The sequence below is a fragment of the Trachypithecus francoisi genome, unplaced genomic scaffold, assembly GCF_009764315.1.
Source record: "Trachypithecus francoisi isolate TF-2019V2 unplaced genomic scaffold, Tfra_2.0 Lachesis_group8, whole genome shotgun sequence".
Classification (NCBI taxonomy): Eukaryota; Metazoa; Chordata; class Mammalia; order Primates; family Cercopithecidae; genus Trachypithecus; species Trachypithecus francoisi.
The window spans coordinates 97,609,130-97,636,088 of record NW_022681473.1 but is presented as its reverse complement, the minus strand read 5'-3'; the positions used below and the strand labels follow the sequence as shown (position 1 = coordinate 97,636,088).

Here is a 26,959-nt window from a genome sequence, read left to right as displayed (position 1 = left end):
TGTTTTTTAGCATTCCATTTCATCTCTGCTATAGGCTTACTAGGTATACCTTATTTATTTTTAATGACTGCTTTAAGTCTTACACATATTTTAACTTACCATACTCGACTTTCAAATAATATATAATTTTGCTTTTATAATTAGACCTTCTCCAAAATATATTCCATTTTCTCCTACCATACTTTTTGCTATTGTTGTCATATATTTTACTTCTACATTTGTTATAAACTCACATTGTTTGTAATTTTTAATGTCATACTTTTTATTTTTACTTTAGTCAGTTATCTTTTAAATAAGTTACACACGTGAAAAAAGTCTTTTATATTTACCCACAGATTTATCATCTCTGATACTCTTTATTATTTTATGTAGGTCTGAATTTCTGTCTAATACCATTTACCTTTTGTCTGTAGAACTTCCATTAATGTGTATTATAATATAGATTTGCAGACATTGAATTCTCTCAGCTTTTGTTTGAAGATTTCTTTTATTTCATCTCCATTCTTTATTTTTTTCTTTTTCCACAGACTCAGAAGTTCTTACTAGCAATCTTCATTTTTCAGATACTTTGCTAGACACAGAATTTTAAGTTTATGGTGTTGTCTTTTTTTTTTTTTTTTTTTTTTTTTGCACTGTAAAATGTCATCCCATTGTCTTCTGGTTTGGATTGTACTGAGAATTTGTATTGAGAATTCTGTAGTCATTTTAATCTTTTTTTCTCTGTATATAATGTGCCTTTTTATTCTGGATGCTTTTAGGGCTTTTTTTCCATCATTATTTTTCAGTGACTCAATTGTGATATGTCTTGGTGTTGATTTCTTTGTGTTTATTCTGCTGTCTTAGTTCATTTGCGCTGCTATTCCAAAACAAACTGGGTGGATTATAAGTGACAGAAACTTACGTCTCACAGTTTGGGAGGCTAGAAAGTCGAAGATCAAGGTGCTGGCAGATTTTGTGTCTGTTGAGGGTTCAGTTCCCTGAGATGGCTGTCTTCTCAGTCTAACCTCTTGTGGCAGAAGGGAGTGCTCTTGGGCTATGTTTTATAAGGGCACTAATCCCATTCCCAGTCGTCTCCCAAAGGCCCTACCTCCTACTGTCATCGTCTTGGGGGTCAGGATCTCAACACAAGAATTTGGTGGGGGACACAAACATTCAGAGTGTAGCATCTGCCTTAGGTTCATTGTGCTGCTTTGATTTGTGAGTTTATAGTTTCCATCAAATGTGAAACTTTCAGGCTATTTTTTCCGAAGTGTTTTTTTCTGTTCCCTCTCATTTTGGTAGTCTCCTTAAAATAATGTCTCACAGGTTGATGAACCTGTGTTCACTTTCTTTTTAGCCTTTTTCCTTTCTATGTTTTGGGTTGGGTGTATTTTATTGCTATATCATGAGCTTCAGGTTCACTGGGCGGTTTTTTTTTTTTTTTTTTTTTTTTTTTTTGAGATGAGTCTCGCTCTGTTGCCAGGCTGGAGTATAGTGGCACGATCTCAGCTCACTGCAACCTCCACGTCCTGGGTTGAAGCAATTCTCGTCCCTCAGCCTCCCAAGTAGCTGGGATTACAGGTGCCCGCCACCACGCCCAGCTAATTTTTTGTATTTTTAGTAGAGACGGGGTTTCACCATGTTGACCAGGATGGTCTCCATCTTCTGATCTTGTGATCTGCCTGCCTCAGCCTCCCAGAGTGCTGGGATTACAGACGTGAGCCACTGTGCCTGGCCCACTGGCCTTTTCTTTTGCTGTGTCTAGCTTAATGTTATCGCTATCCAGTGACATTTTCATTTCAGGTACTGTTATTTTATTTTATCTTTTTTTGTCATTAGAAGTTTCGTTTGGATCTTTTTAATGTTTTTCAGTTTATCTCCTCATTATGTTTACATTTTCCCTTTCCTGAACATATTTATGTTAGCTGTGTTAAAGTCTTGGTTTGCTATTTTATTCTCTCTTGGTTTTTCCTGTTCTGTTTCAATTATCTCTTCAATCATTTCAAGAGAATGATTTTTCTCTTGAATATGGGTCACATTTGCTTGCTTCTTTGAATGTCTAGTAACTTTTAATTGGATGCTGAACCTTATGAAAGTTATATTGTGACTGCTGAATTTTGTTGACCTCTTTAGAGGGTATTGAGTTTTCTTTTGGCAGACAGTTAATTACTTGTGAATTAGCTTAATCCTTTTCAAGGCTTGTTTTTAAGTTTTGTTCATATGCATCTAGAATAGCTTTACTCTAGGGCTGGTTTAACCTTTCTACTAAGGCATGACTCTTGCGGGTTCTCTGCTGATTGTCATGGATGTTCAATGAGGTTTCTTTATTCTGGATGGTAGGAACTAGAATGTCTTCAAGCCCTTTGTGAGCTCTGGGGATTCTTCTGCTTACAGCTCTTTGGTAATTGTTTTCTCCATGGTAATTTTTCTTTGCCTGACCTTGTGGACTTTCATCCTCAGCATGTTCAGCTTGGTCTTTCTTTAAAGACTCCACGCGTCCTTCAAGTAGATTTCTGGCACTCTTTCTCTGTGTAGCTTCCCAACTGTACTTTGTCTCAGCCTTCACAAAGTTCAAATTCTGTTTCCGCTCAGTGATGTTTTCTTTTCTTTTTTTTTTTTTTTGAGACGGAGTCTCGCTCTGTCGCCCAGGCTGGAGTGCAGTGGCCGGATCTCAGCTCACTGCAAGCTCCGCCTCCCGGGTTTACGCCATTCTCCTGCCTCAGCCTCCCGAGTAGCTGGGACTACAGGCGCCTGCCAACTCGCCCGGCTAGTTTTTTCTATTTTTTAGTAGAGACGGGGTTTCGCTGTGTTAGCCAGGATGGTCTCGATCTCCTGACCTCGCGATCCACCCGTCTCGGCCTCCCAAAGTGCTGGGATTACAGGCTTGAGCCACCGCGCCCGGCCCTTGAGCCACCGCGCCCGGCCAACTCAGTGATGTTTTCATGTTCTGCTTGGGTTACCCCACTATGCCACAGTCTAGAATGTGCCTTTAGACGAAAAGCTGTAGAGATTGTAGTGTTCATTTTTATTCCAATTTGTATATATTTCTAGTCTGATGCCATTTACTTTGTCATAGACAGAAGCAGAAGTCCTCACGGTCCCTTGGTTTTTGCTGGTAGCACTTTCCTGTCTTAGTTCCACCTTCTAGGTTTTGACCACTAGATAGAATTAGGGGTGTGGTTAATTCTGAAGGCTGCACAAGAGAAGGAGAACCCTGAAGGCTATGTTAGGTCAGGAGGCGTATTAAGCTTCATTGTTAATGAGTTCAAGGTAAAATGGAGATAGAAGCTAAAATTAGCAAGAGAACTGAAGTCGTAGCATGGGGAGCATTAATTTTGCTGAAGTGGTAAGGTGAGTGAGTGCATAATTATGAAAATGAGTATAGGTTGCTGCTTAAAGTTTCTGACTAGTGCTATTGAAAGAGTAGAAAAAGGCATTTTATTTAATTTCAGCTTGCATTTATCAAATGCTTATTATTTCCCAGACACTGTTCTAGACATGGGGAATATAAAGACTTTTTTTTTAAACCTTTGGGAAACTCATTTCCTAATTGGATAAATAGATACATAATGTTAATAATGTGATTTTATAGTAGATTTTGTAGAAGATGATGATGGCTTTATTTTCTATTGTTACTGAGTTTAGCATGCCATGCAACATGATGCCATGGTAGTAGAGGGTATTAAGAGGGATTTCATTTGCTAACTTGTTGACAAAATGATGCTTGAATTGAGGCTAGATAGATTAGTAAGCATTAGGCAAATAAAGGTGTGCTTGGCATTTCATGCATAAGGAATTGTGAGAGCAGAGACATGGAAGTATGAAATAATATGAATGTGAGTATGTGTGTATGTATGTAAATGTAACTATAAGCAATTTGATAGTACTAAATTATAAAACAAGAGGAGGGGGTGAATGGAGATGAAACTGTAAGAATTGATAGGGCCTTGTAAAACAAGAGCTTTGACTTTATTCCGTAGGGAATGTATCATCTATTTAGGTTCAGCTGCATTTATTAGAAAATCTCAGAATAGCCATTGATTATACAATATAGAAGTTCATTTTTCTCTTATATGAAATAAGTCAGGTAGAAAGTCTAGGGCTGGTATGGTCTTCTGGAACCCAGGCTTCTGTTGTCTTCCTTTTCCATCATCCTTACAATATTACCTCTTAGTTCAGATAACAGGAAAGAGGATGCTCTTTTTTTCTTAACTTGACTTCCAGAAAGTCCCATAAAATACTTTTGTTTACATCTAAATGGACACTTGATCATAAGGCTTTACTTTCTAGCATGGGAAGTATATTACTTCTCCAAATAAAATGAGATTCTGTTGGTAGGAAAGAAGAGGAATAACTAGCAGTCTTTGTGCTGGAAAACCCTGGAAGAGAAGTACAGTGGTCAGATGTTCCCTTTATATTACTCCAAATGTATTTGGGGTGAGGGGTTGGAGAAAGAAGGGGAGCAGGAAAGACTGGAGTCCAGAAGACTAATTTGGTCTCCTGGAATCACTTGTCTAGGTGAGAGATAAGATCTGATCTAGGGCTGCTACTTTAAGGATCAAAGAAGAGAATATTGGTTTGGTATTTTGGTTGCAGGTAACAGAAATTAAATTTAAACTGGCTTTTGCAAAAAGGAGGGTTTATTATGAGAGTACAAAATTCTCATAGGACATATAGATGCAGGAATGCAGCTAGGCTTCAAGAATAGCTGGAATTAGAATTGTGAATGGTTTTTGCAATTTTCTTGCCGTTTTTCATTTCCCCTACCCTGAGTTCTAGTTTTAAAAATTATTTTTGCTGATTTCTATTTCTCATGACCGAAATGGCCTCTTCCAGTGCCTTTCCAGTTCTTAGTTTTAGATGAGCCCATTCTGACCTGATTTCAGATTCCTGAGGAATGGCTCAGGTTGATATGAATCGGGTCGGGTATCTACCTTTGAACTAATCAGTAGTGGCCAGGGATAGAGGTAGGCTTCTGTGGCAATCATGTATTCACAGTATGGTATATTTGATAAATATTTTGGAAATGAAAATGGTAGGCTTGAATGTGTGAGGTAACATGATCCTGAGTTTCTGACTTGGTTAAGTGGGTGGTTGTTCCAGATAACTCAGTTCAGTAATATACAAAGGAGGAGTAGATTTTGTAGAGGAAGGTGATGGCTTTATTTTCTCTTCTTACTGAGTTTAGCATGCCTTCCAACTACAGTAGATAATTAGTCAGTAAAACTTTGGTTAGACAAATTTGAAAGATATCAGCACAATTGATTGTAGTTCAGGCCATCAGAATGGATTTAATGACCCAAGGAGAATGTTTAGAGATTAAAAAATCTCGTGGGCAAAGAATGGAACCCCAAATAACATGGATATTTAAGGGCTGAGCAAAGGAGGAAGAGTTCATGAAGGAAATGGAGAAGAAACAAAGAGTGGGAGAGCTGAGAGGTGTCATGGAAGCCAGGAAAGTTAGTCATCAACAGAGTTGTATTGAGCAGAGAGGTCTAGAGAGCTGAAGACTGAAATGTTTTGTGGCATTTGGCACAGTGGAAGCCATTGGTGAGTTTGGAGATGTTTCAGTAGATTCATGGGGACAGTAGATATATTGTACGGTTTTGAGAAAATGTATGACAGTGAGAGTGTGAAGGCAGTGCATGTAGACTACTCTTTCAAGAAATTCATCTTAGAATGAAAGCTGGAAGATTAATTCCTGCTAGAGGAGGAATATATAGGGTCAAGGAAGGTCCCTCTTCCCTCCTTAAAAAAAAAAAAAAGGATGGGAAATGCTTGTGCATATTTCTAGGCCATTAGGGGTCTTTGGTTGATGCCGTGAGAGGAGAAGATAATTGATGGAGTAAGGTCCTGGAGGAACAGAAAGAGTTGGTATCAAAATCTTTAGAGCAGGATCTGCCTTAAATGGGAGGAGTTAACCGGAAATAAGGATAGGCACAGCCATAAATGTTTTGGGGGTGGGTAGGAAGATAAGGTAGCCCCAGTTTTCTTGATGAGGTAAGAGAAGACATCATTTGCTGAGAATATGGGAATTGGTATAAAGCTCCAGGAGGGTGTTGAAGAAGATAATGTTATCTGCAGTTTTAGATCAAAGGAAATCTCAAAATGTGAAACTTAGGGGCAAACAGCAAACTCATTTACCTGGGTGTTGTTTCCCCTGTTCTAGTGAAGCAGAGATGTGAATAACTACTTGATGGTGGTAGTAGTCTCTGAAGCTCTGCGCTGAAGTGTATTGTCTACTTGGCAGTTCCCATTTTTGTTTTTGTTTTTTGCCTTATCTTGGCTTGATGATAAATGGATAAGAAAATAAAAATAATTTGGTTGTGTTTTGTGGGTTTAACTCAAGCTAGTGGGTTTATATGCTTTTTTTCTTTAAAATTTCTTTTCTTTTTTTTTTTTTTTTTTGAGACGGAGTCTTTGTGGCCCAGGCTGGAGTGCAGTGGCACGATCTCAGCTCATGGCAACCTCCGCCTCCTGGGTTCAGGTGATTCTCCTGCCTCAGCCTCCTGAGTGTCTGGGATTACAGGCATGCGCCACCATGCTTGGCTAACTTTTTTGTATTTTTAGTAGAGATGGGTTTCACCATGTTGGCTAGGCTGGTCTTGTACTCCTGACCTCAAGTAATACGCCTGCCTCAGCCTCTCAAAGTGCTGAGATAACAGGTGTGAGCCACTGCACCTGGCTCTTTAAAATTTCAATGTCATTTTGTAAAGGGGAAATATAGTGTAAGAATTTTTTTCTAGGATGTTGAATTTCTACCACTTAACAGCACAGAATTTTTATATCAAAGTATGCAAATTTGAGATTTTCACTTACATGCTAAATGTTCTTAGAGCTCTGAAGATGAGTGGGTTGAGGCTGTTCCATCCCAGACTCCTGACAAGGAAAGGGCCTGGAAAGTGAAAGATGAAAAGTCAGAAAAAGATGACACCCAAATTATCAAGGTAAGCAAGCCACTTGATTCCTTTTCCCTTTTCCCCTTTTCCTTTTCCTTTCCCCTTTCCTTTCCTTTCCCCTTTCCCCTTCCCCTTTCCCCTTTCCCCTTTCCTTTCCTTTCCTTTCCTTTCCTCTTTCCTTTCCTTTCCTTTCCTCTTTCCTTTCCTTTCCTCTTTCCTTAACTTTCCTTCTCTCTCCCTCTCTCCCTCTCTCCCTTTCTCCCTGTCTCCCTTTCTCCCTTCCTATTTTAGAGACAGGGTCGCACTCTGTTGCCCAGGCTGGGCTGCAGTGGCACAATCAGAGCTCTCCGCAGCCTCAACCTCCCAGGCTCAAGTAATCCTCCCACCTCGACCTCCCTGGTAGCTAGGTCCACAAGTGTGTGCCACCACTCCTGGCTAATTTTTTATTTTGTGTAGAGATGGGGGTCTCCCTTTGTTCCTAGACTGGTCTCGAACTCCTGAACTCAAGCAGTCCTCCCACCTCAGCCTCCCAAAGTGCTAGCATTAGAGATGTGAGCCACCACACCTAGCATACCACTTGATTTTAAAGAAAAAAGTATCAACTTTTGAGAATAAATGAATATGAAAATGAAAGATGATTAAAATTTCTTCAGGAGAACAATTAGACTTTGAAAACAATATACTTTGTGAATAATTTTGGCAGTAATGCTGTTTGCTGAATGTTTAGAACCCCCTTTCCCTTCTGCTGTGACAAAGTCAGTGCTCCTCTCTATTCTTGTACTTTAGAGTCTTTCGTGCTTTTGATTGTTGATAAGAAGTGGCACTTTCCCCTTATATCTCTGAAGCCTTATACTGTTATCTCTGTCTGACCCTTCTATAGTGAGTAGAGTTCCATCACAGTTTTTCTTTCCCTTCACCTCATGCCTTAATTTTCTTAACAAAACAGTTGAATAGTTCACAAATTTTGGGTTGTAGTTCATCTGCCTAAGGAAGAATGTAATTTGTCCACTGTTAGCCACAGGTGAAGGAAGAAAGGTGAACAGGAACTAAGTTTGATTGCTGTGTGCCAGGCCTTGGTTGGATGCTTTAGATCTGTTATCTTGTTTACTCTTTAAAACAATCCTGAAAGGTAGGGATTTTATACCTTTTTATAGAGGAGAGACTAAAGTATAGAGAGATTAAGAAACTTGCTTCAAGTTATATAGGCATGTAGGACTTGATTCAGATTTGATTGCCTCCAAAATCCCTGCTCTTATTACCAAGTGTTTATTAAATTCTAATCAGTACAGATTGAAATGGCTGCCCTTTTTTTTTTAACAGAGGGATGAGTGGATGACTGTTGATTTTATGTGTGTTAAAACTGTGTCGTCATCATCACTCAAAGCTGAAAAGGAAACTATGAGGAAAATAGAGCAAGAGAAAACCCAAGCACTTAAACAGGTAAGAGAATATTTGAAATGCTTTAACTTTCTAATTTCCCTTTAATAAACTTGTAAGACATTTATATAAATGCAGTTTAACTTGTAAAATAATATTTTATTTTTTATAGTGTTTAATACAATTAGTGAGAGAACTATGAAATATATCAGTTTAAGAAAAATAAATTTCCTATAGGAAGTGAGTTTAAAGGTTTACTAGATTTATACGTCTAGGGCATATATCGAGTTGAGTGAACATTGAATTTAGGTTAATGTCATTAAATTGAAAGTGAACGTATTCAACTTTTGTTTCAGTGTACAAACTGAATTAGATACCATAAAAATACTTCCGTTTCAAGACATCTAGAAATTCTGGTGGATAAAGTATAAAATAAGAATGCTTGTAAGGAAGCAATAGGAAATCTGTAGAGACCGAAAAATGAGGCAAAAGCATGAATCCAGAGAAGTAAGGAAGTGCCAAAGCTGATGACTTTCCTAGGGGCATCATACAATCCTGGTAATCTGGAATTGCAATTTATACTGTACCAGGAGCATATGTTTCTTTTCCGGTACTCAATATCTGTAATTGTCAAACTTTATTTTTTTATCAGCCTAATAAATGGGCAAGAAATGGTATTTCATTGTTTTTGAATGCATTTATCTGATTGCTATCAGAGAGGTCTTTTCATGTTTTTTGGTCATTCAGATTTCTTATACTGTGAGCTGCTGATTTATGTTTTTTGCTTACTTTTCAACTAGGGTTGTTTGTCTTTTTCTAACTGATTTATAGAAGTTCTTTATGTTTTCAATCCTTTGTCTTTTGTACATTTTCAGATAGTATCTCATAATTTGTTTAGCCTCTTGTCAATTGTCCTCCTCAGTATGCAATTCTAGCCTTTTTTGTCCTGTTGAGTATCTTATGTGTATGTTTTTGAGAGTCTAAGACCATTGGAAGAAATTCCTTGACTATAGATATTGAAAGATTTTGTGGTAAACTAACAAGGGAGGTGACAGAACCCTTTTTGATACAAACTAAGAAATCAAATCCTTATGGTTTTGCATATCCCTTTAGGTTAACCTTTAACTTAAATTTTGTCCTTTGAAGGTTCTTTACTTTTTTGTCAGCTCATGGATACATTTAAAAAAGCCCTTTTAAAAACAAATTTTACACAGCATTTTAATTTTCAGTAGTATATTGTATTCCTGGAAGCTAAAGTTCCTGACATTTAGCTCGCTCCATTTCTTGCCATCCTCTTGCCATTATTACTTCTTGTAGGAAGGATTTTCTAACCCCCTACTCCCCAGGGTCAACTTAGGTATCATTAGTATGTAGTTCTTTAGCACCCTTTACTTTGATCTCACTTACCTATATTTATGTTGCTTGATTGTCTTTCCCCCTTCTCTAGACCATAATTTATTTAATGGCGAGGACCATGGCCACCTTACACATTACAGTCCCAGTGCCTGGCATTGTGCTTAGAACACAGGAGGCACTTGCATTGTGATTAGGCTACTATCATCTCTTGCCTGGATTACTGCCACAACCTTCTGACTGGACTTGTGCCTCTAATCTTGTTCTCCAGACTTCCCTCCATGCTGAGAGCCCAGTTTGCTCTTTTTGTTATAAAGCTGATCACGTTCATGAGTCTCTTTTGGCCCCAGCATGAAACCCTCACAGCAGTTCAGAATGGCTCACATGGCCCAGTCCCTGATTGTTCTACAACATAATCTCTTGTCATTTGTCACTCATAGTTCTAAGTTTTAGCCAGTTAGAATTACTTTAAGTTTGCTGAAAGTGCTGCACTTTCTCTGTTGTTTTAAGAACATGCTGCTATTCTTTCTACCTGGAACATCTTTATGTTCCCTCCCCCCACAAAAAAAGAAAGTGCAGTTAATTTCTGCTCGTCCTTAGGCCTAAGACTACACATATTACTTCCTATAGGAAGCTTTTGATCCTTCAGTGTGAGAGGGATTTGAATTCTTTGTGCATCCTCAGTACTGTATATTTCTGTCTTCAAAGCACATGTCTGTTTTTATTGCCTGTATTCCATACTATAGTAAAAGTTAGCAAGGGCTGACCAGGATTTTTGACAGTTAAATCTTCTACAACTAGCACAATTTTGAGATATAGTAGGCAGTAAATAAAAACATTGAATGAATGTGAATTTAGACATTTCCTGTAAGTTACAGAACAGCATGTCTTAAGAATGTTTTAAATGATTTGTCCAGGGTTATGACTGTTAACTGGGTCTCAGATTCATTATTTGTTAATTTTTAATAATTTGTTAATTTTTTGAAATTTCACCTCTGAAAATAATTTGTTCTAGTCCAAACTGATGGAAAGAGAATTGAATCCGTACTGGAAGGATGGTGGGACAGGTCTCCCACCCGAAGACTGTAGTGTGTCATCGATTACTAAAGGTATTTCTACGTTTTGATTATAGACACACAGGTTTTTTTTTTTTTTTTTTTGAGACAGAATCTCGCTCTGTCACCCAGGGAATACAGTGGCACAGTCACGGCTCACTGCAGCCTCCACCTCCCACTCAAGTGATCCTCCCACCTCAGCCTCCCAAGTAGCTGGGACTACAGGTGCACGTCACCACTCCCAGATCATTTTTTGTAGTTTTTGTAGAGATGAGGTTTCACCATGTTGCCCAGACTAGTCTTGAACTCCTGGACTTAAGCGTTGACCTAACCACCTTGGCCTCCCAAAGTGCAAGGATTACAGGCGTGAGCTACTGCACCCAGCCTCAGGCATTTCTTTGATATTATAATGAGTTTACATATGAGAAAGCATTGATGAAAATTTGCAATCTTTGGAAGCCTAATTTAAATTATTAGTACTTTGGAAGATTGTCTTAATTATGTATTTGGGAGCAAGTTAATTAAATACATAGTTTTGTACTTGAAAATATTCTCATATATGAGTTTCTACTTAAAATGGATTAATATAAAGTATGATTCTGCGAGTACATAATAATGCATTTGGTTTGTTATATTCTTTAACAAAATGTAAAAGTATTGTCTGAAATTTCATGAAAATAATGTATAAAAACTAAAATGTGGTTTATATATTCAGAATTTCCTACTTTTCTAGAATTCATAAAATTTGTATTGACCTTAGGAGAGTGCTGTTATTTTCCAGCAGATGGAGACAAAATATTTAAATGTCACATAAGCATACTTTATAACACAATTTAAAAAATACTTATATTCCCATTAAGTGTTGTGTTGACACTTCAAAAGTTTATTACAATTAATCCAGCATGCAGATGGTAGTATTATAAATTATGATGTTCTCTTTTTGTCTTAATGATTTATCAGTAAGATGTTTTCCTGCTTTTTATACGTAGTGGATTTTTATTTTGGTTATTTGTTAAAATTCTTCTGTATTTTATGTAGAGATGACAAATAGAGTCACCTTACACATCCCTTCCTAATTTAGCAATTTTACTAACGTTATTGGTAATAGTTAACAGTTTTTTTGTCTTTCAACTTCAGGCAGAAGTGTCCCTGCTGAGTTATGTGATAGTAACTGTAGTCATACAAGGTTCTCTTTGAAATACTGTTTCATAGAAACTTAAAAGTTTGGGGAGTGATAAGTTTGCTCACTCAACCATTACTATGTAGGGCTGTTTTTATGATCTAGGCTTTTACCATCCGTAATGTCAGAGGACAGTCAATAAATTTCTTTGAAGAAAACCTAGAATTGACAAACCCAATCTTTGGATCTTGCCAGTTGACAGGTTCTTTACTGAGTGGAGAAGATCCGGAGTTTTACTTTAGGTGGTATCTTTTAGCAGACTGAAACAGCAGAATCAAAGATTCTAAGAGAAAATGACCTTACATAAAGCTTTTAGAGAGCCCTTCTCCCTTCCTCTTCATATCATGCTTTTACCACTTCTCTTTCCCATCTTATGTTTATTCAGAAGGAGAAAAAATGACAGAAAGCTTCTGTCTGTCAGAGGCTAAGATCCCAGAATTGAAATTAAGTTTTAAAAAATGATTGGCAGGTTTTACTGCATATGTAGATAGTGTTGTCATTCTATTTAGACCAATGGTAGGAGTGGAACTGTTAGGCATCTAAAAGTATTACAATATCTGTATTAAGAAGGTAGAGGTGACATAGTATTATTGTTAAAGGACTAGACTTTGGAGTCAGTCTACTTGGGATTAGAATGTTGGCATTTCCACTAATTAGCTTCATAATTTTGGAGACATTTTCTGGCCTCTCAGAGCCCAATTTATTAATATGTAATAGGGAATAATGATATTACCTATCTTATATAGTTAATGTGAAGATTAAATTAGAAAATGTTTTAGCACGGTGTCTGGAATATGGTGACTACTCAATGATGATAATGTCAAATACTTCTATGATTAAATCTTTTGGGAAGGCTCTATCAACAGGTTTTTGTAATGATTGAAGTGACATATTTTCAATAATTAATGTGTTAATCTTGATTTTTTTTCTTAGAATTCAGTGGAAAAGTAGGTTAATCATTTTCAGAGCCCATACAAAATTATTTTAAGTCATATTTTAGTAATGGGAATATTTGTACAATTTTAGAGTTTATATGGCACAGTTATATATCAGCTTTTTTCTTGGCAGCCATGTAAAGGAGAGCAGTGTAGATGTTATTTTAATATTATAGCTCAATAAACCAAGGCTTAGAGTGGCCAGGTAATTTTTCCTGTAGTCATGTTAGTACTAGAACCTAGGTCTTCTGATTGCTAGTCTAGCATTAGTTACTCTAGATTCTTCAGTGGAAGACTATTTTTATTACCATGTAGTTAGTAGGAATTCTTGCTTACAGACTCCTTCGATGTGATTTTGTTCTTCCTATTGATTTCTTTCCCCTCTTTATTTTTTGGCTTTTTCTGCTAGAATCTGAGTGGAAAAGACTTTGAAAGGTGGTTTAAATCGGCTGCCTTATCTTAGAGATGAAGGAGCAAAGGTCCAGAGAAGTTAATGACATACATAAGATTTTACAAATATTTAATAGTAGCAGCAAGACTAAAATCTAGGTTTCCTGTTAGTTAGTTTATCACTATTTTTATGTTAGTCTGGTTTCTGAGAGAATTGGGGAATATAGCCCAGATTCATTTGGTTGTATTAATATTTTGTCTATAACAGTATAACTTTGAGTTATGATGGAAGCATATGATGGAAGTTTCTTAATTTTTTTTTACTTATAAATAACAGATCTGAAATCTAGGTGTAAAGTGCCACATACCAGTGAATTTATATAATTATTTGATACATCTTTTTCTCAGCATAGAGGACCTGAACCATGTTACATTCATGTTTGTACTTCCTATTGTGCATTCATGTGTGTGTTTTTTTCTTGTTTTGGGATGGGGGGCATGTAGAGTCTCGCTCTGTCACCAGGCTGGAGTGCACTGGCGCAATCTCGGCTCACTGCAACCTCCGCCTCCTGGGTACAAGCGATTCTCCTGCCTCAGCCTCCCGAGTAGCTGGGACTACAGGCGCATGCCACCACGCCCAGCTCATTTTTGTATTTTTAGTAGAGATGCGGTTTCACCATGTTGACCAGGCTGGCCTCGATCTCTTGACCTGATCTGCCCACCTTGGCCTCCCAAAGTGCTGGGATTACAGGTGTGAGCCACTGCACCCGGCCTTGTACATTCTTGTTTGTACTTCCTATTGTAGGAGGGTTTTTATATTCAAAATAAATATTCACTACATTTTTTAAATTGAATTTCAGGATGTTACTGCAAGTTGGTATTTTTTGTTTCCCTTTTAAATATTAAATTTCGTGATTTTTTTATTACCAAAAGACTTCATTATTGCCATCTCTGATTATAAGATTGATAGGACTATTGAAATAGAACATATTGTCAACTAAAGGTGAAATTATTATATAAATATTTCTAAAATTGTATGGATTTAACTAGTGAAGGAATTGGCTGAAAATTTGTACTCCCATTGGATTTCCTTCATAAATGTCAACATAGAGGAATAAAAGCAGTCTTACTTTTTTCTCTGATTTTTTTTTCTCTGTGCTATTATATTTTGGTGATTGTCCAGGAAATTTTTACTATGTCCATCAGCATTTTATCAGTTTCACATATAATTCTATGGAATAAACAATTTAGTTATGTAGCTGAGACATTCATATAGATATTTATTACTGTGGATTTCTTTTACTTATCACTGTATAGATTGCAGATTTAGACTAACTTCTTCAAGTGGTTACATAGCTATTTTTGAACTCATCAACTATATAAATAGCAACAAAAAAGCAAGATTAAAATAAGCTTTTGAATAATAAAAAGTGAAAATCATTGCATTAGTTAGAGATCTAGGTTTTGAAGTACAAAATGTTTTAGGCCTATAAAGAAAAGTCGTATTAGGAGAGATTGCTTAGTAAAGATACACTTTTGAGATCTAAATGGGGGAATGGAATTAATTTGAATGCAATTAATTTGAGTCTTGAAAAATCTGTTTTTTCTTTAAGTAAACTTTTTTATTGAAATGTGACATATATTATATATAAAAACATTCAAAAATATTTAGTGAATATTTACTATGAATAGAAAAACCTTCCTACAATGTAGTTAAAAACCTTCCTACAATTATATGTAATATATTACATATATTATTACATTATATTATTTTATTATTGTGTATATATTATTATATATAATATATATTGTGTGTATATATTGTGTGTATAATGTATATATAACATACACACATATAACATATATATATTACATGTATATGTGTACATAAATACACAAACCGTAAGTGTACAGCAGCAGACTGATTATTTCCATAAAATGAAAACATTTGTGTACTCAGCACACAGTTTGAAAAATCTTGTTAGCATCCCAGAAACCCCCTTTGTGACTCTTCTGGTCACTACCTTGTCACCAGAAGGGTAACCATTATTCGGTTTTCTAGCACCAGAAATCAGTTTGTCCTCCTTTGTTTCCAGCACCTTTTGCCCACATTTTGAGATTCATCCATATTGTTGTATATAGTTGTAGTTTTTCCATTTTTTTGTTGTATAATATTAAATAGTATATTTTAGAAATATGTCACAATGTAGGTGTCCTGTGTACTGATGGTAGACATTTCCTGGGTTGTTTCCAGGCTGGCGTTATTGCAGTGTTCTGCTATGAATATTCTTGTATATGTCTTGGGGTTAATGTGTGTGCATTTTTGTTGGTTATAGAGCTGGGGTGATCTTAAAGCAGTCATGTTCTGGGGCAAGGAAAATCAGGAACAGAATTTTTATTTAAGTAATTGATTTGATTTCCTCGTTACACTATCCAAAGTGTGATGTGTAAAGAAGAAAATAAAGCCAGCTTAATAAATTTGTTGAAGGCCTTCAAATGTTCATGGTTGGTAATTATGACTAAAGTAAGATAATTTGTTTTAACGTCCACTTTGGCATTGTCTTCCATAGCTTCCTCATTTGTTCTTTGTTCTGCAGCTGAGGTAGTTTTTTTCTTCTCCCTTTCTCTGTGTGTCCTTTTTTTTTTTTTTTTTTTTTTTTTGAGATGGAGTCTAGCTCTGTCGCCCAGGCTGCAGTGCAGTTGCGCGATCTCGGCTCGCTGCAAGCTCCGCCTCCCGTGTTCATGCCATTCTCCTGTCTCAGCCTCTCCAGTAGCTGGGACTACAGGCGCCCGCCACCATGCCTGGCTAATTGTTTTGTATTTTTAGTAGAGACGGGGTTTCAGCGTGTTAGGCAGGATGGTCTCAATCTCCTGACCTCGTGATCCGCCCGCCTCGGCCTCCCAAAGTGCTGGGATTACAGACGTGAGCCACCGCGCCCTGTCCCTCTGTGTGTCCTTTTATTCCTTAATTATTTCTTGGAATGTTCTCTCTACTCTTACCTTTTTGAAATAGAAACCCAACTCATTTTTTTGAGTCCGGTTTGTGAAATTTTCCCTGACCTCCCACTTAGAAATAAACCTTTACTTTTTTCATTTTCTAGAACCCATTGTATCTTTTTATAATAGCGGTCAAATTATTTTTATTGCAATTAATTATGTCCTTTTATTCTTATTCTCTTAGATTGCAGTTTTCTTATAGATAGTTTTATTTATCTTTTCCTTCTTCCTAGTGGCAAAACTCTGTGGCTTACCTATATAGGCACTCAAATATATATATGTTGAGTTCCAAATGCACTTAAATATTTAAAGAAAAATATTTATTTTTGTATTTTAATAGTCATTATAGAAGCAATACATATAAATTGTATGATAACCACATTAAAAGTATAACTAATATTTAATATTGGAATTTAGTTTCAGTGGTAGAAGATGGTGGATTAAGCTGGCTAAGGAAGTCTTATCTAAGATTGAAGGAACAAGCTGAGAAACAAAATAGAAACTTTGAGGACATTGTAGCCGAAAGATACGGGGTGAGTATCTGTATTAAGGAGATGCCTCTTATTTTCAGAATTAGGTGAAAAATTAAGTGCCTTTAACTTTGTTTTGTGCCATGAAGAATTGAATTAATATTAAATTTCATGTCTTTATACTAAAGTAATTTTCTGTTTTTGTTATTATTAAACATGTGTCATATTTTTATTGACATAATGAATGTAAAACTTAAGTATATAAAACTTAAATGTGGGTGTGTTTAATGTAAAAATAACATTTTCTCATTGTGAGAAAATTTAAACAATGCTGGAAATCTGCATGGTAGACTTCTGGAGGTAACCACCATTGAAATTTTTGTATATTCCAGAGTTAGGTGTATTCTAGAGTTTGGGTACTTTATGGAATTTTTTTATAGAGTATATATACACTCTTAGTGAAACTGTGCAACAGTATATATTTTAGAAACAGTTTCCCCATTTTTCTGGACAATCTTTCTATTGCAGTAATTATTGATGTTCTTTCTTTTTTTCTCTTCAATTGCCGGAGGAAAGCAGCTTTAGAAAGTAAGTAAAATTTCTGGAATATATTTTTCCAGATATTTTCCCCAGAGTTTTATTTTTATTTATTTATTTATTTTATCTATTATTTTTGAGACGGAGCCTCGCTCTGTCGCCCAGGCTGGAGTGCAGTGACGGGATCTCAGCTCACTGCAAGCTCCGCCTCCTGGGTTCACGCCATTCTCCTGCCTCAGCCTCCCGAGTAGCTGGGACTACAGGCACCCACTACCTCACCCGGCTATTTTTTTTGTATTTTTTAGTAGAGACGGGTTTTCACCATGTTAGCCAGGATGGTCTCGATCTCCTGATCTCATGATCCGCCCGTCTCGGCCTCCCAAAGTGCTGGGATTACAGGCTTGAGCCACCACGCCCGGCCTTCCAGAGTTTTAAAGTAGACTCGTGGAATATGCCCTGCCTTTTTAAACTTAATAATGTACACATAGTTGGTTGCCAGTAAATATAGACATTTTAATGACTTCGTAATATTTTCTTATATATTTACGGGCTTTTCCTTTATTTATCAGTTTGTCAATAGATGAACATTTATATACGTTCCCTTTCCCCTGTTAAATAGCGCTGTGCTGTCTATGTCCAATGCATTTTGCATATTTTTCTTTTTGAATTACCAAAAATGACATTGCCTGTTTAAAGGATATAGACATTTAAACCAAGGTACATATTCTGAGATTTCTCTACAGAATGAACAAATTATACTTACAAATATCTGTTTATCACATAATTTTCAACAGTAAGATTCTTCCTTATAGTTTATGCTGTTGTGATTGGCAAAGTTTTTAAGTTTTGCTTTTGTTTTTATACATTTGTTTACCGGTGAATTGGAATTTTTTTTCCTTTTCTTTCTTTCTTTTTTTTTTTTTTTGAGATGGAGTCTCACTCTACTGCCCAGGCTGGAGTGTGGTGGCACAATCTCAGCTCACTGCAACCTCCGCCTCCTGGGTTCAAGCAATTCTCCTGCCTCAGTCTCCCAAGTAACTGGGACTACAGGAGCATGCCACCATGACTGGCTAATTTTTGTATTTTTAGCTTTTAGTAGAGGTGGGGTTTCACCATATTGGTCAGGTTGGTCTTGAATTCCTGACCTCGAGATCTGCCTGCCTCGACCTCCCACAGTTCTGGGATTACAGGCGTGAGCCATTGCTCCTGGTTGAATTGGAATTTTTTTTACATTTATTTTGGCCATTTGTACTTTTTAGTGAATTGACTATTGATATTATTTGCCCATTTTTCTTTTGGGATAATGATTTAAGACTTTTTAATAAATCTGTTCAGATTTCTCCCCCTCAATTTCATGTTTGTTTTTTACTTCACTGGTAATTTGCTATGGATAAATTTTGAATATTTTTACCTATCAAAATCCCTCATATTATTTTTTCATAAATTAATACTCTTGGTATTATTCATTGACAGGCCACTTCCCCACTCTACAACCATAAAAATGTGCAGCTGTACTTACTTGAGTACTTGTTCAATTTTTTATGTTTTATCTTTAGTTTTTCTGGAATATATATTTGTGTATGATATGAAATAGGCTTCAAACTTTTTGTAAGTCTTATATAGTTGTTTACTATATATTGAATGAATTTTTTTCTCACTAATTTGAAATGACACATTTGTTATACATTAAATTTTCTTATATACATGGGTCTGTTCCTTTACTCTCAGATCTGTTTCATTGATTTTTCTATCTTTTCCTGGAATTTGTATCATACTGTTCTAATTATTGTGGTTTTCAGTAAATTATTCAGATAGCAAATAATAAACACCTACTATGTGGTAGTCACTATGTGACTAATAAGTCTCTTATTAGTCACTAAAATATTAGCTTTGCTTTCCTGTGTGTTTATTTTTCTTAGTAAATTTAGTTTAAGCTCAACAGAAATAAACATTTTTCCAAAATTTGTTACAAATTTACAACTTTTTGGAATTTTGATTTAAATTTAACTAAATGTATAGATAAATTAAGGACAACTAGTATCTTTATAATATAGAGTCATCTCATCCCAAAACACTGAGTGTTTATTTATGATCTTCAGTATTTTTCTCTGTGCAGTTATTATGCATATGCCATTGAGGTTAATTGAATTTTATAAATGTTTTCTGACTTGGTGTTGGTGCTGTTCAGCCCTTTTAAACTTTTATTATTCTAATTTTTTAAATTTTGGGTTATGTGGGAAGGTATTTATATGCAAATAATTATTTTGCTTTTTTCCTCTCTGTTAATATTTAAACTTTCTTTTCTTGAAATAGTTATAATTTTAGAACTTTGGTAACAGGATTGGAAGCCGCTATTCTTGTCTTTTTGTCTTTAAATAATGACTTTTCCATTTAAGATTAAGAGTATCATGTTTAAGTATCCTTGTATTCAAAGTTGAGTAAAAGGTGCTTGTTTTTTTAATTTTTATTATTTTAATTTATGTTGTATATGTTTAAGGTATGTATTCCATGATGTTTTGATATGCATAGGGAAATAATTACTAGAATTAAGCAAATTGGTGTATCATTTATCTCACATAGTTATTCTTTTTTTGTGTGTGGTAAAAGTACCTAAAATCTACTCTCTTAGCAAATTTTTGGTGTATAATGTGATATTATTAACTGTAGTCCTCATGGTGTACATCGTATCTCTAGACTTAGTTATCCTAAATAATGGAAACTTCTCACTCTTTGACCTCCATCTTCCCATCCCCTCTCCTTCCAGTAACTACCTTCCTACTTTCTGTTTCTATGTATGATGAATTTTTTCCTTGAAAATTGTTTTAAAGTTCGCAACTACAAGAACAATTATTTAGACTTGACCAGTGCATTTGCCATTTGTTGTTTAGCATCTGTTCTTTTTTTCAGAGATCTTTGTCCTAATTCATTTATGGTGCGACTTACTCATCTTGAGTAATTTTTCCCTCAGAATTGCTAGTGATATGCCCCCTGATTCCCTGCATTTTTGAAGATGATAATCTTTTGCCCATAGCAAAGAAGGATAATTTGACTGTGAATTGAATTCTCTATATAGAATTATAGCTTAATTTTGTTTTCAAAATTTAATCTTCATTCTATTATTTATTATTATAGATGAACAGCTGTAAGTCTGTCTTTCCTTTGTAGATAATTTGTTGTTTATCTGCCCCATCCATATACAGGCTCACACTTATTTACTCCTTCTCCAATCTAGTCCTTGTAGTCCTTGTAAAGATTTTTTTTTTTTTTTCCTTGAGTTTTGAGATTCAGGTATTAGGGTTTTTTTCTGTGTTTTTCTTCTTTCTCTCCCCCACCCAAGGCTATTGGATGAGTCCTTCTGAGAAATCGGCTGGGGAAATTTTCTTATATATTTTTAAAATTAATGCTTTTCTCCCATCATCTTTGCTCCATCTTTCTGGAAGTATTAATAAATGCATATTAGATTTTCTAGAATCAATTGTTTATGTGTCTTTTTTTTTTATAACTTACATTTATTTACTACCTTTTCCTAAAATGTAGAGAATTTCCAGGTTAATTTAGTTTTCAGCACTCTCTTTTCTTCCTTTTGGTATATCTGTACAACTTTTTGGGACACATGATTTTTTATTTCCAAGTCTTTCTTGTTCTTGAACTATTCTTTTTTTTTTTTTTTCTGTGAGAGTCTGTTTTAGCAGTTTAACCTATTGAATCTCACAGCCAGTAGGAAGTAATTATTTTTTGAAAAGTTTGTCTCTACTGTTTTCTGTGTTATACTTTGTGTTAGTGCAGAGCATTTGGTCTAACTGGCCATCCTTTTGGAATCTTTTTTGTTATTTAATAATTTTTAATTGTTTACACAAGTTTTTTAAAAGTATTCGTTTCAGTGTGGAATGATTGTATGGGTCTTCTTTCACCCCCTTAGTGGGCTTTTCAGTGTGCCACTTGGCAGTGAGTCATGCGGTGACGTGGGGTGCAAGTCACTGAGCCGTTCCTAATTTTAGATATCTTGTTTAATTTTTCTCCTTTGTAGTCAATGGAAATATTTCAGTCGAAATTAGAAGATGCTGAAAAAGCTGCATCCATGAGAGAAGATTATAAACGGGAGCGGTGGAGGAAACCCACATATTCAGATAAAGCACAGAATTGTCAAGAAAGTAGAAAATCAGACTCAGTAAAATATGATAACAGTTCAAGGGATAGATATGCTACAACAGATACTGCAAAAAATAGCAATAATGATAAATTTATTGGTGATGGAAAGGATAAGAGACCTGGGTCTTTAGAAACATGTGTAAGAGAATCTAACCCAAGGCAAAATCAAGAGTTTTCTTTTGGCAATTTGAGAGCTAAATTCTTAAGACCCTCTGATGATGAAGAGCTGTCATTTCACAGCAAGGGCAGAACATTTGAACCACCTAGTTCATCTTCAGCGTTGGTAGCTCAGGGCTCTTTGCGTAGTGGTTTTAGAAAACCCACCGAGAACAATGAAGAAAGATTAACATCATGGAGTCGCTCTGATGGGAGAGGAGGCAAGAAACATTCAAATCAAAAGCCACTGGAAACCAGTACTGATGAATACCAACATGTTCCAGAAGATACAAGAGAAAAATCGCAAGATGAAGGCTTGAGAGGTGACCCCCCAAAAAAAGAACATCTACAGGACACAAAGTCTACATTTGCTGGGTATTTTATCATTTTTTAACCTAATAAGTGAATATTAAGATCCAGAGAGTTCAAAGAACAGAGCTATATTTTTAGAACATCATTTATTAGCTATGACTATGGTCTCACATTTCTTAAAATTGATAGAAGGGGTAAGAGATGCAGATTTAACAATGCAGTATTGTGTTATGGATTGCATTTTATTTCATAGGTTTTTTTTTTTTTAAAGAGCTGAAAGAATTCAGTAGCTATATTTGTTCAAAATATGTTGCTTCTTTGCAATTTAAAAAACTGAATGAGTTAAGGTTTAAATGTATGTGCAGCAGGAGATATTTTGGTAGATTTTGTTACCAATGCCATTACTTTCTAAGGAAATTATCTTATTGTTGAGTATAATCATAATCATAAATACTGCATATCTACAGGAAGTCTAGGAGACAAAAGGAAAACATGCTGCCACAGCCTAAATATAAAGTGACAAATACATGCCAGAGATCTTGCAGAGGGGAGCATGAATTATGGTTGTTATTTTGCACAGAGAAAGAAATAATCCACTTTGGGCAATTGACAGATTTTAAAGATAATGTTAGAGTTTTAAATGTAAAATATATGTTGCACTTATGTAGGGCTGGGTCAGAAGATGAGGAAACCCAGGTTGAACGGGACTAAACCTGAGAGAATTTGCTTTAGAAATTTGCTGGTCCTGTTGGAGATAACCAGAAAAAACAAAACAAAACAAAACAAAAAAACAAGTGTCCAAAGGGTAATAACTTACACTTGAATGATCATTAAAATATGTTTTAAAATAGCACCAAATGATTGGGACACTAAAGGAAGAGGTTTTAGGAAATAATAGAAACCTGTGGTTGTAGTAGATAAAAGCACTGTGGTTTGGGGTTGTGAATCTGATAAATCACTTTTGTTAATGACTCCATCTGAAGCAGTGGATTATAAAACTCAGTGTATAATTTTCAGTGGGAGGAAGCTGGCAAAATCTGAACTGAGTGATTAAGCCCCAGTCAAATGAACTCTGGTTCACGTCAGGGCTTTCCTCCCAGGAAATGGAAGGAGAAATCCAATTGTATTGACTAAACAAACATGGCAGGGGTTAGTGTCTAAGGCTGTGTGCATATATAATTGTCCAGTCTTCACTCCAGGTACCCTGGGGTGGTAGACTGTTTCCAGTTACCAGTCGCTATGGGAATGAGGCTCTTATTTCCTGATACCATTAGGATTGGGTTAGAGTTTGGATGATCTGAAGGCCTTCTTCTGTGATTCTAGCTAAGGAACATGTCTGCAAAGTAATACCACACAATTAGTATTCCAACTGGTTGTCTGATTGCTGCATACTTGTATGTCTTATTTAAGTTGTAAGCTTCTAATAGATACACTATAATACAGGCACTCACTAAAAGCTGTGTATGTATGTGTGTGTGTGTATATATATACAGTTTTTTGCTTTGAAGACAGCACTCACGAAAAGCTATATATGTGTGTATATATATGTATGTATATATGTAATTTTTCCTTTGAAGACAGTAATTTCTGTTCATTGTGTTGATTTGATAGTACAGAGGGTTTGAGGCTTTCTATGAATTCTGCGATTGGCTAGAGAGGGGAAAAAAAATCTAGGAATCATCCAAAAAAAAAGATTCCTGAGAATGTAGTGTGGTTGTAAAGTAGGAGACCAAGACGACAGGACCTTAAAGAATGCCTGGAAAGATCCAGTGAAAGATTGTTAGAAGTTATTCATTTGTCTGAACATTATCCTGGGAATATGTTGCGTTTTTTATAAAATGCTAGAATTCTAGAGAGTTTTAGGACTGATGAATTTTAGAACTAGAAAAAAAATCATAGACGTGATTTAGAACTAGAAGAAATAGGCTGAGCCCCTATATTTTGCAGATGCAGAAACTGAGGGGAACTCAGGTTGTGACTTACACAGTGTTATGTAACTAGGGTTTCCAGATTATTTTAAAATAAAAAATAAATTCCTTGTAATATTTGGATATATGTATGCAAAAAAAAAAGTTGTTATTTACCTGAAATTCAAATTTAGCCAAGTGTCATGTATTTTATCTAGCAATCCTGTGTATAACACTTAAGCATTTCCTGGGTCTATGACTGTTCGTAAGAGTTGATACTTGACCTTGCTGTGCTTCTGTTTCCTTATCTTAAACCATGATACCAACGGGATCTGCTTCATGGGGTTGTCGTGTGAGTTAATGTGTATGAAAAACTTAGCATAGTATCTGACACTTAGTAAGGGCTCCATAAATCTTAGCCGTTATTGTTACTATTGATATTATTATGTAATTAGTTATTTGCAGAACTTAGGCTCTGTAGTCTGATGTCTATTTAGCTTGCTTTCAGGTAAGGTTAAAAAGGGAGAACCTTGAATTTGCTTGGAAAGAAAAATCTTTTTCTTTTATACATTGATTATGTAGAAGTTATTGATATGCTCCATGAGAGTAATTTTGTTAGAATACAAGAAAAGTTGATCAGTTTAGAGGCATAGGAGAGAGGAAAAAAGATAAGCTGCAAGAAGGGAAGAATTTTCAGTGAGGGACTAGGAAATAACTTTGTGTCTTGTAAAATGGATATTGCCATATATCATGGGTCAGTCTACCAGACTGTAAGTTGTTACAGATAATCTTTTATATGAATGGTCATGATTGGAAAAATTAGTTGAATTGATTTTTACTTACTTATATGTATTGTTCATATATCTTTAACTTTCTTGCTGTATACACCAGTATTATTTTTTAGAGCATGCCATTTGTAATCTTAATAAATGTATATGTATAAAATTTAAACAGTATAGACAGAAGAGTATAAAACAAGAATGTAAAACATAGATGAGTATAAAATGAAAATGTAAATCTACCTTTCATGTCACTTCTAACCCTAATCCCATTTGCCAGGTTAACAGTGTTAGTAGTGTCTTTCTAAATTTTTTAGTGTATTTGAAAATGTGTAATATATATTTTTAACTTAATGTATAAAATTTTATAAAAAACATATAAAAACTTACATGATATATTTAGTATATGTGTTAAATAGCTATACAATGCATATACCATTCACAAATCTTTTTTTTCCAATATCTTAAAGATCTTTTTACTTTAGCCCGTATGTACCTACATTTTTTATTTTAAAGGCTCTTTAATACTCCATTGTAAAACTTAGGCATAACCTAATATTTTTCACCAGTTTCCTATTGATGGAATTTTAGGTTGTTTCCAGTTTGTTGCTCTAAGAAACAATTCCGCATTTAATTTTTTGTATGTATCTTTGCATGCTATTTAAATATAGCTGTAACATACATTCCAAGGAGTGGAACTGTCAGGTCGAAGAGTACATGCATTTTACTTTTTACTTATTTTGCAGTATTAACCAATTTAAACTCATAGTCATGTATGGGAATGACTTTTCTCCTACTTCCTGCTGATAGCATTATTGAACTTTTAAAATGTTTGCCATGTGTGTAATTGAGAAACAGACTATTTCTTTGATTTTTATTTCTTTAAATATGAGTAAAGTTTGCCGTACTTTCATGTGTTGTTTATTTGTAGTTTTTTTGTTAACTAGTCATATGTTTCACCCTCTTTTTGAGTTATTGTTTGTTTGTGAGAGCTCTTTATATTTGTCATGTAATGCAAATAGATTTTTCATCATTTGTAATTTCCTATTTTTCTTTTTTCATTCATTCTTTCTTAAATATGTTCAAATTTATCACTCTTTCCTTTATTCATTTTAGGCCCTGCGATTATGTTAAGTAGCAGAAAAACATCCACTGTAGTGGCCCATGCAATTAAGAACCTTAAACTTTTTGTTAGAAATGAAATGTGCTTTTGCATATATTTTTCTTTTGTTAGAAAATATATTGACTAAGTATTTCCAGGAATTTCAAACTTAGAGTAGTATGTAATGTGAACAAAAATTAATGAGAAGTCCTTAATTTTGATTTTACAAGTTTAATATCAGAAACTAACCCTTTTTATATAATATTTTAATCTTTGGATGTCATTCTTGGCAATTTGTTACTGTAGCCCAGAAGGGCAAGCGAAGGATGCTAGATTCTGAAGACTTTGAGTATAGTTTGAGATCTTTAAGCAAGGAAGCAAATATGAGGGCAATTGGTAAGAAAATAATAAGGGGGATCTGTGAACACTGCCAGCACAAGAATAGTAAAATCATATGTGGCTTAACAATGGGGATATATTCTGAGAAATTGTTGTTAGGCAGATTCATTATTAGGTGATTTTGTCATTGTGTGGACAGCATAGTGTATACTTAGACAAACCTAGATGGTATAGCTTAGTACATACCTTCACTATATGGTACAGCCTGTTGCCTCTAGGCTACAAAGTAGAGCATGTTACTGTACTGAGCACTGTTGGCAGTTGTAGCACAATGATAAATATTTGTGTATCTAAACATAACCTAGAAAAGGTACAGTAATAATACAGCATTATAATCTTATGAGATCACTGTCATATGTGGTCTGTCATTGACTGAAATGTCGTTATACTATGCATGACTAATTGCAGGTTTTAAAAATGTTATTGGGCTAGAGCTCTTTTAATTATTTATTTCTCAAAGGTTTTCAACCTCTGTCTCTGTGTGTGTTTCAAAGAGTACATTTTAATGTGAAAATAGGGTTTGCTTTTTGGAAATTAATTATAAAAAGGACTTCAGAAATACAGCAGTAATTCTTGAAATTGAGACATGTTTGGGCTTTTTAAAATTTTACATATTTATTTATTTTATTTTATTTTTTATTATACTTTAAGTTCTAGGGTACATGTGCATAATGTGCAGGTTTGTTACATATGTATACTTGTGCCATGTTGGTGTGCTGCACCCATCAACTTGTCAGCACCCATCAATTCCTCATTTACATCAGGTATAACTCCCAATGCAATCCCTCCCCCCTCCCCCCTCCCCATGATAGGCCCCAGTGTGTGATGTTCCCCTTCCCGAGTCCAAGTGATCTCATTGTTCAGTTCCCACCTATGAGTGAGAACATGCGGTATTTGGTTTTCTGTTCTGGGGGTAGTTTGCTGAGAATGATGGTTTCCAGCTGCATCCATGTCCCTACAAAGGACTCAAACTCATCCTTTTT

The 26,959-nt window shown here is 35.3% G+C and overlaps 1 protein-coding gene across 3 annotated transcripts in view; it reads left to right on the top strand.

Annotated features, from left to right (window-relative positions):
* Window positions 1-26,959, top strand: part of CWF19L2 (CWF19 like cell cycle control factor 2) — a 143,586-nt gene that overhangs the window by 8,326 nt on the left and 108,301 nt on the right. For all 3 annotated transcript variants that reach the window (XM_033207766.1, XM_033207765.1, XM_033207767.1), the window contains 5 exons: window positions 6,816-6,926; window positions 8,199-8,318; window positions 10,624-10,717; window positions 16,583-16,698; window positions 21,200-21,852. In XM_033207766.1, the coding sequence (XP_033063657.1) occupies window positions 6,816-6,926; window positions 8,199-8,318; window positions 10,624-10,717; window positions 16,583-16,698; window positions 21,200-21,852 (1,094 nt within the window). The remainder of the gene's footprint in view (window positions 1-6,815; window positions 6,927-8,198; window positions 8,319-10,623; window positions 10,718-16,582; window positions 16,699-21,199; window positions 21,853-26,959) is intronic.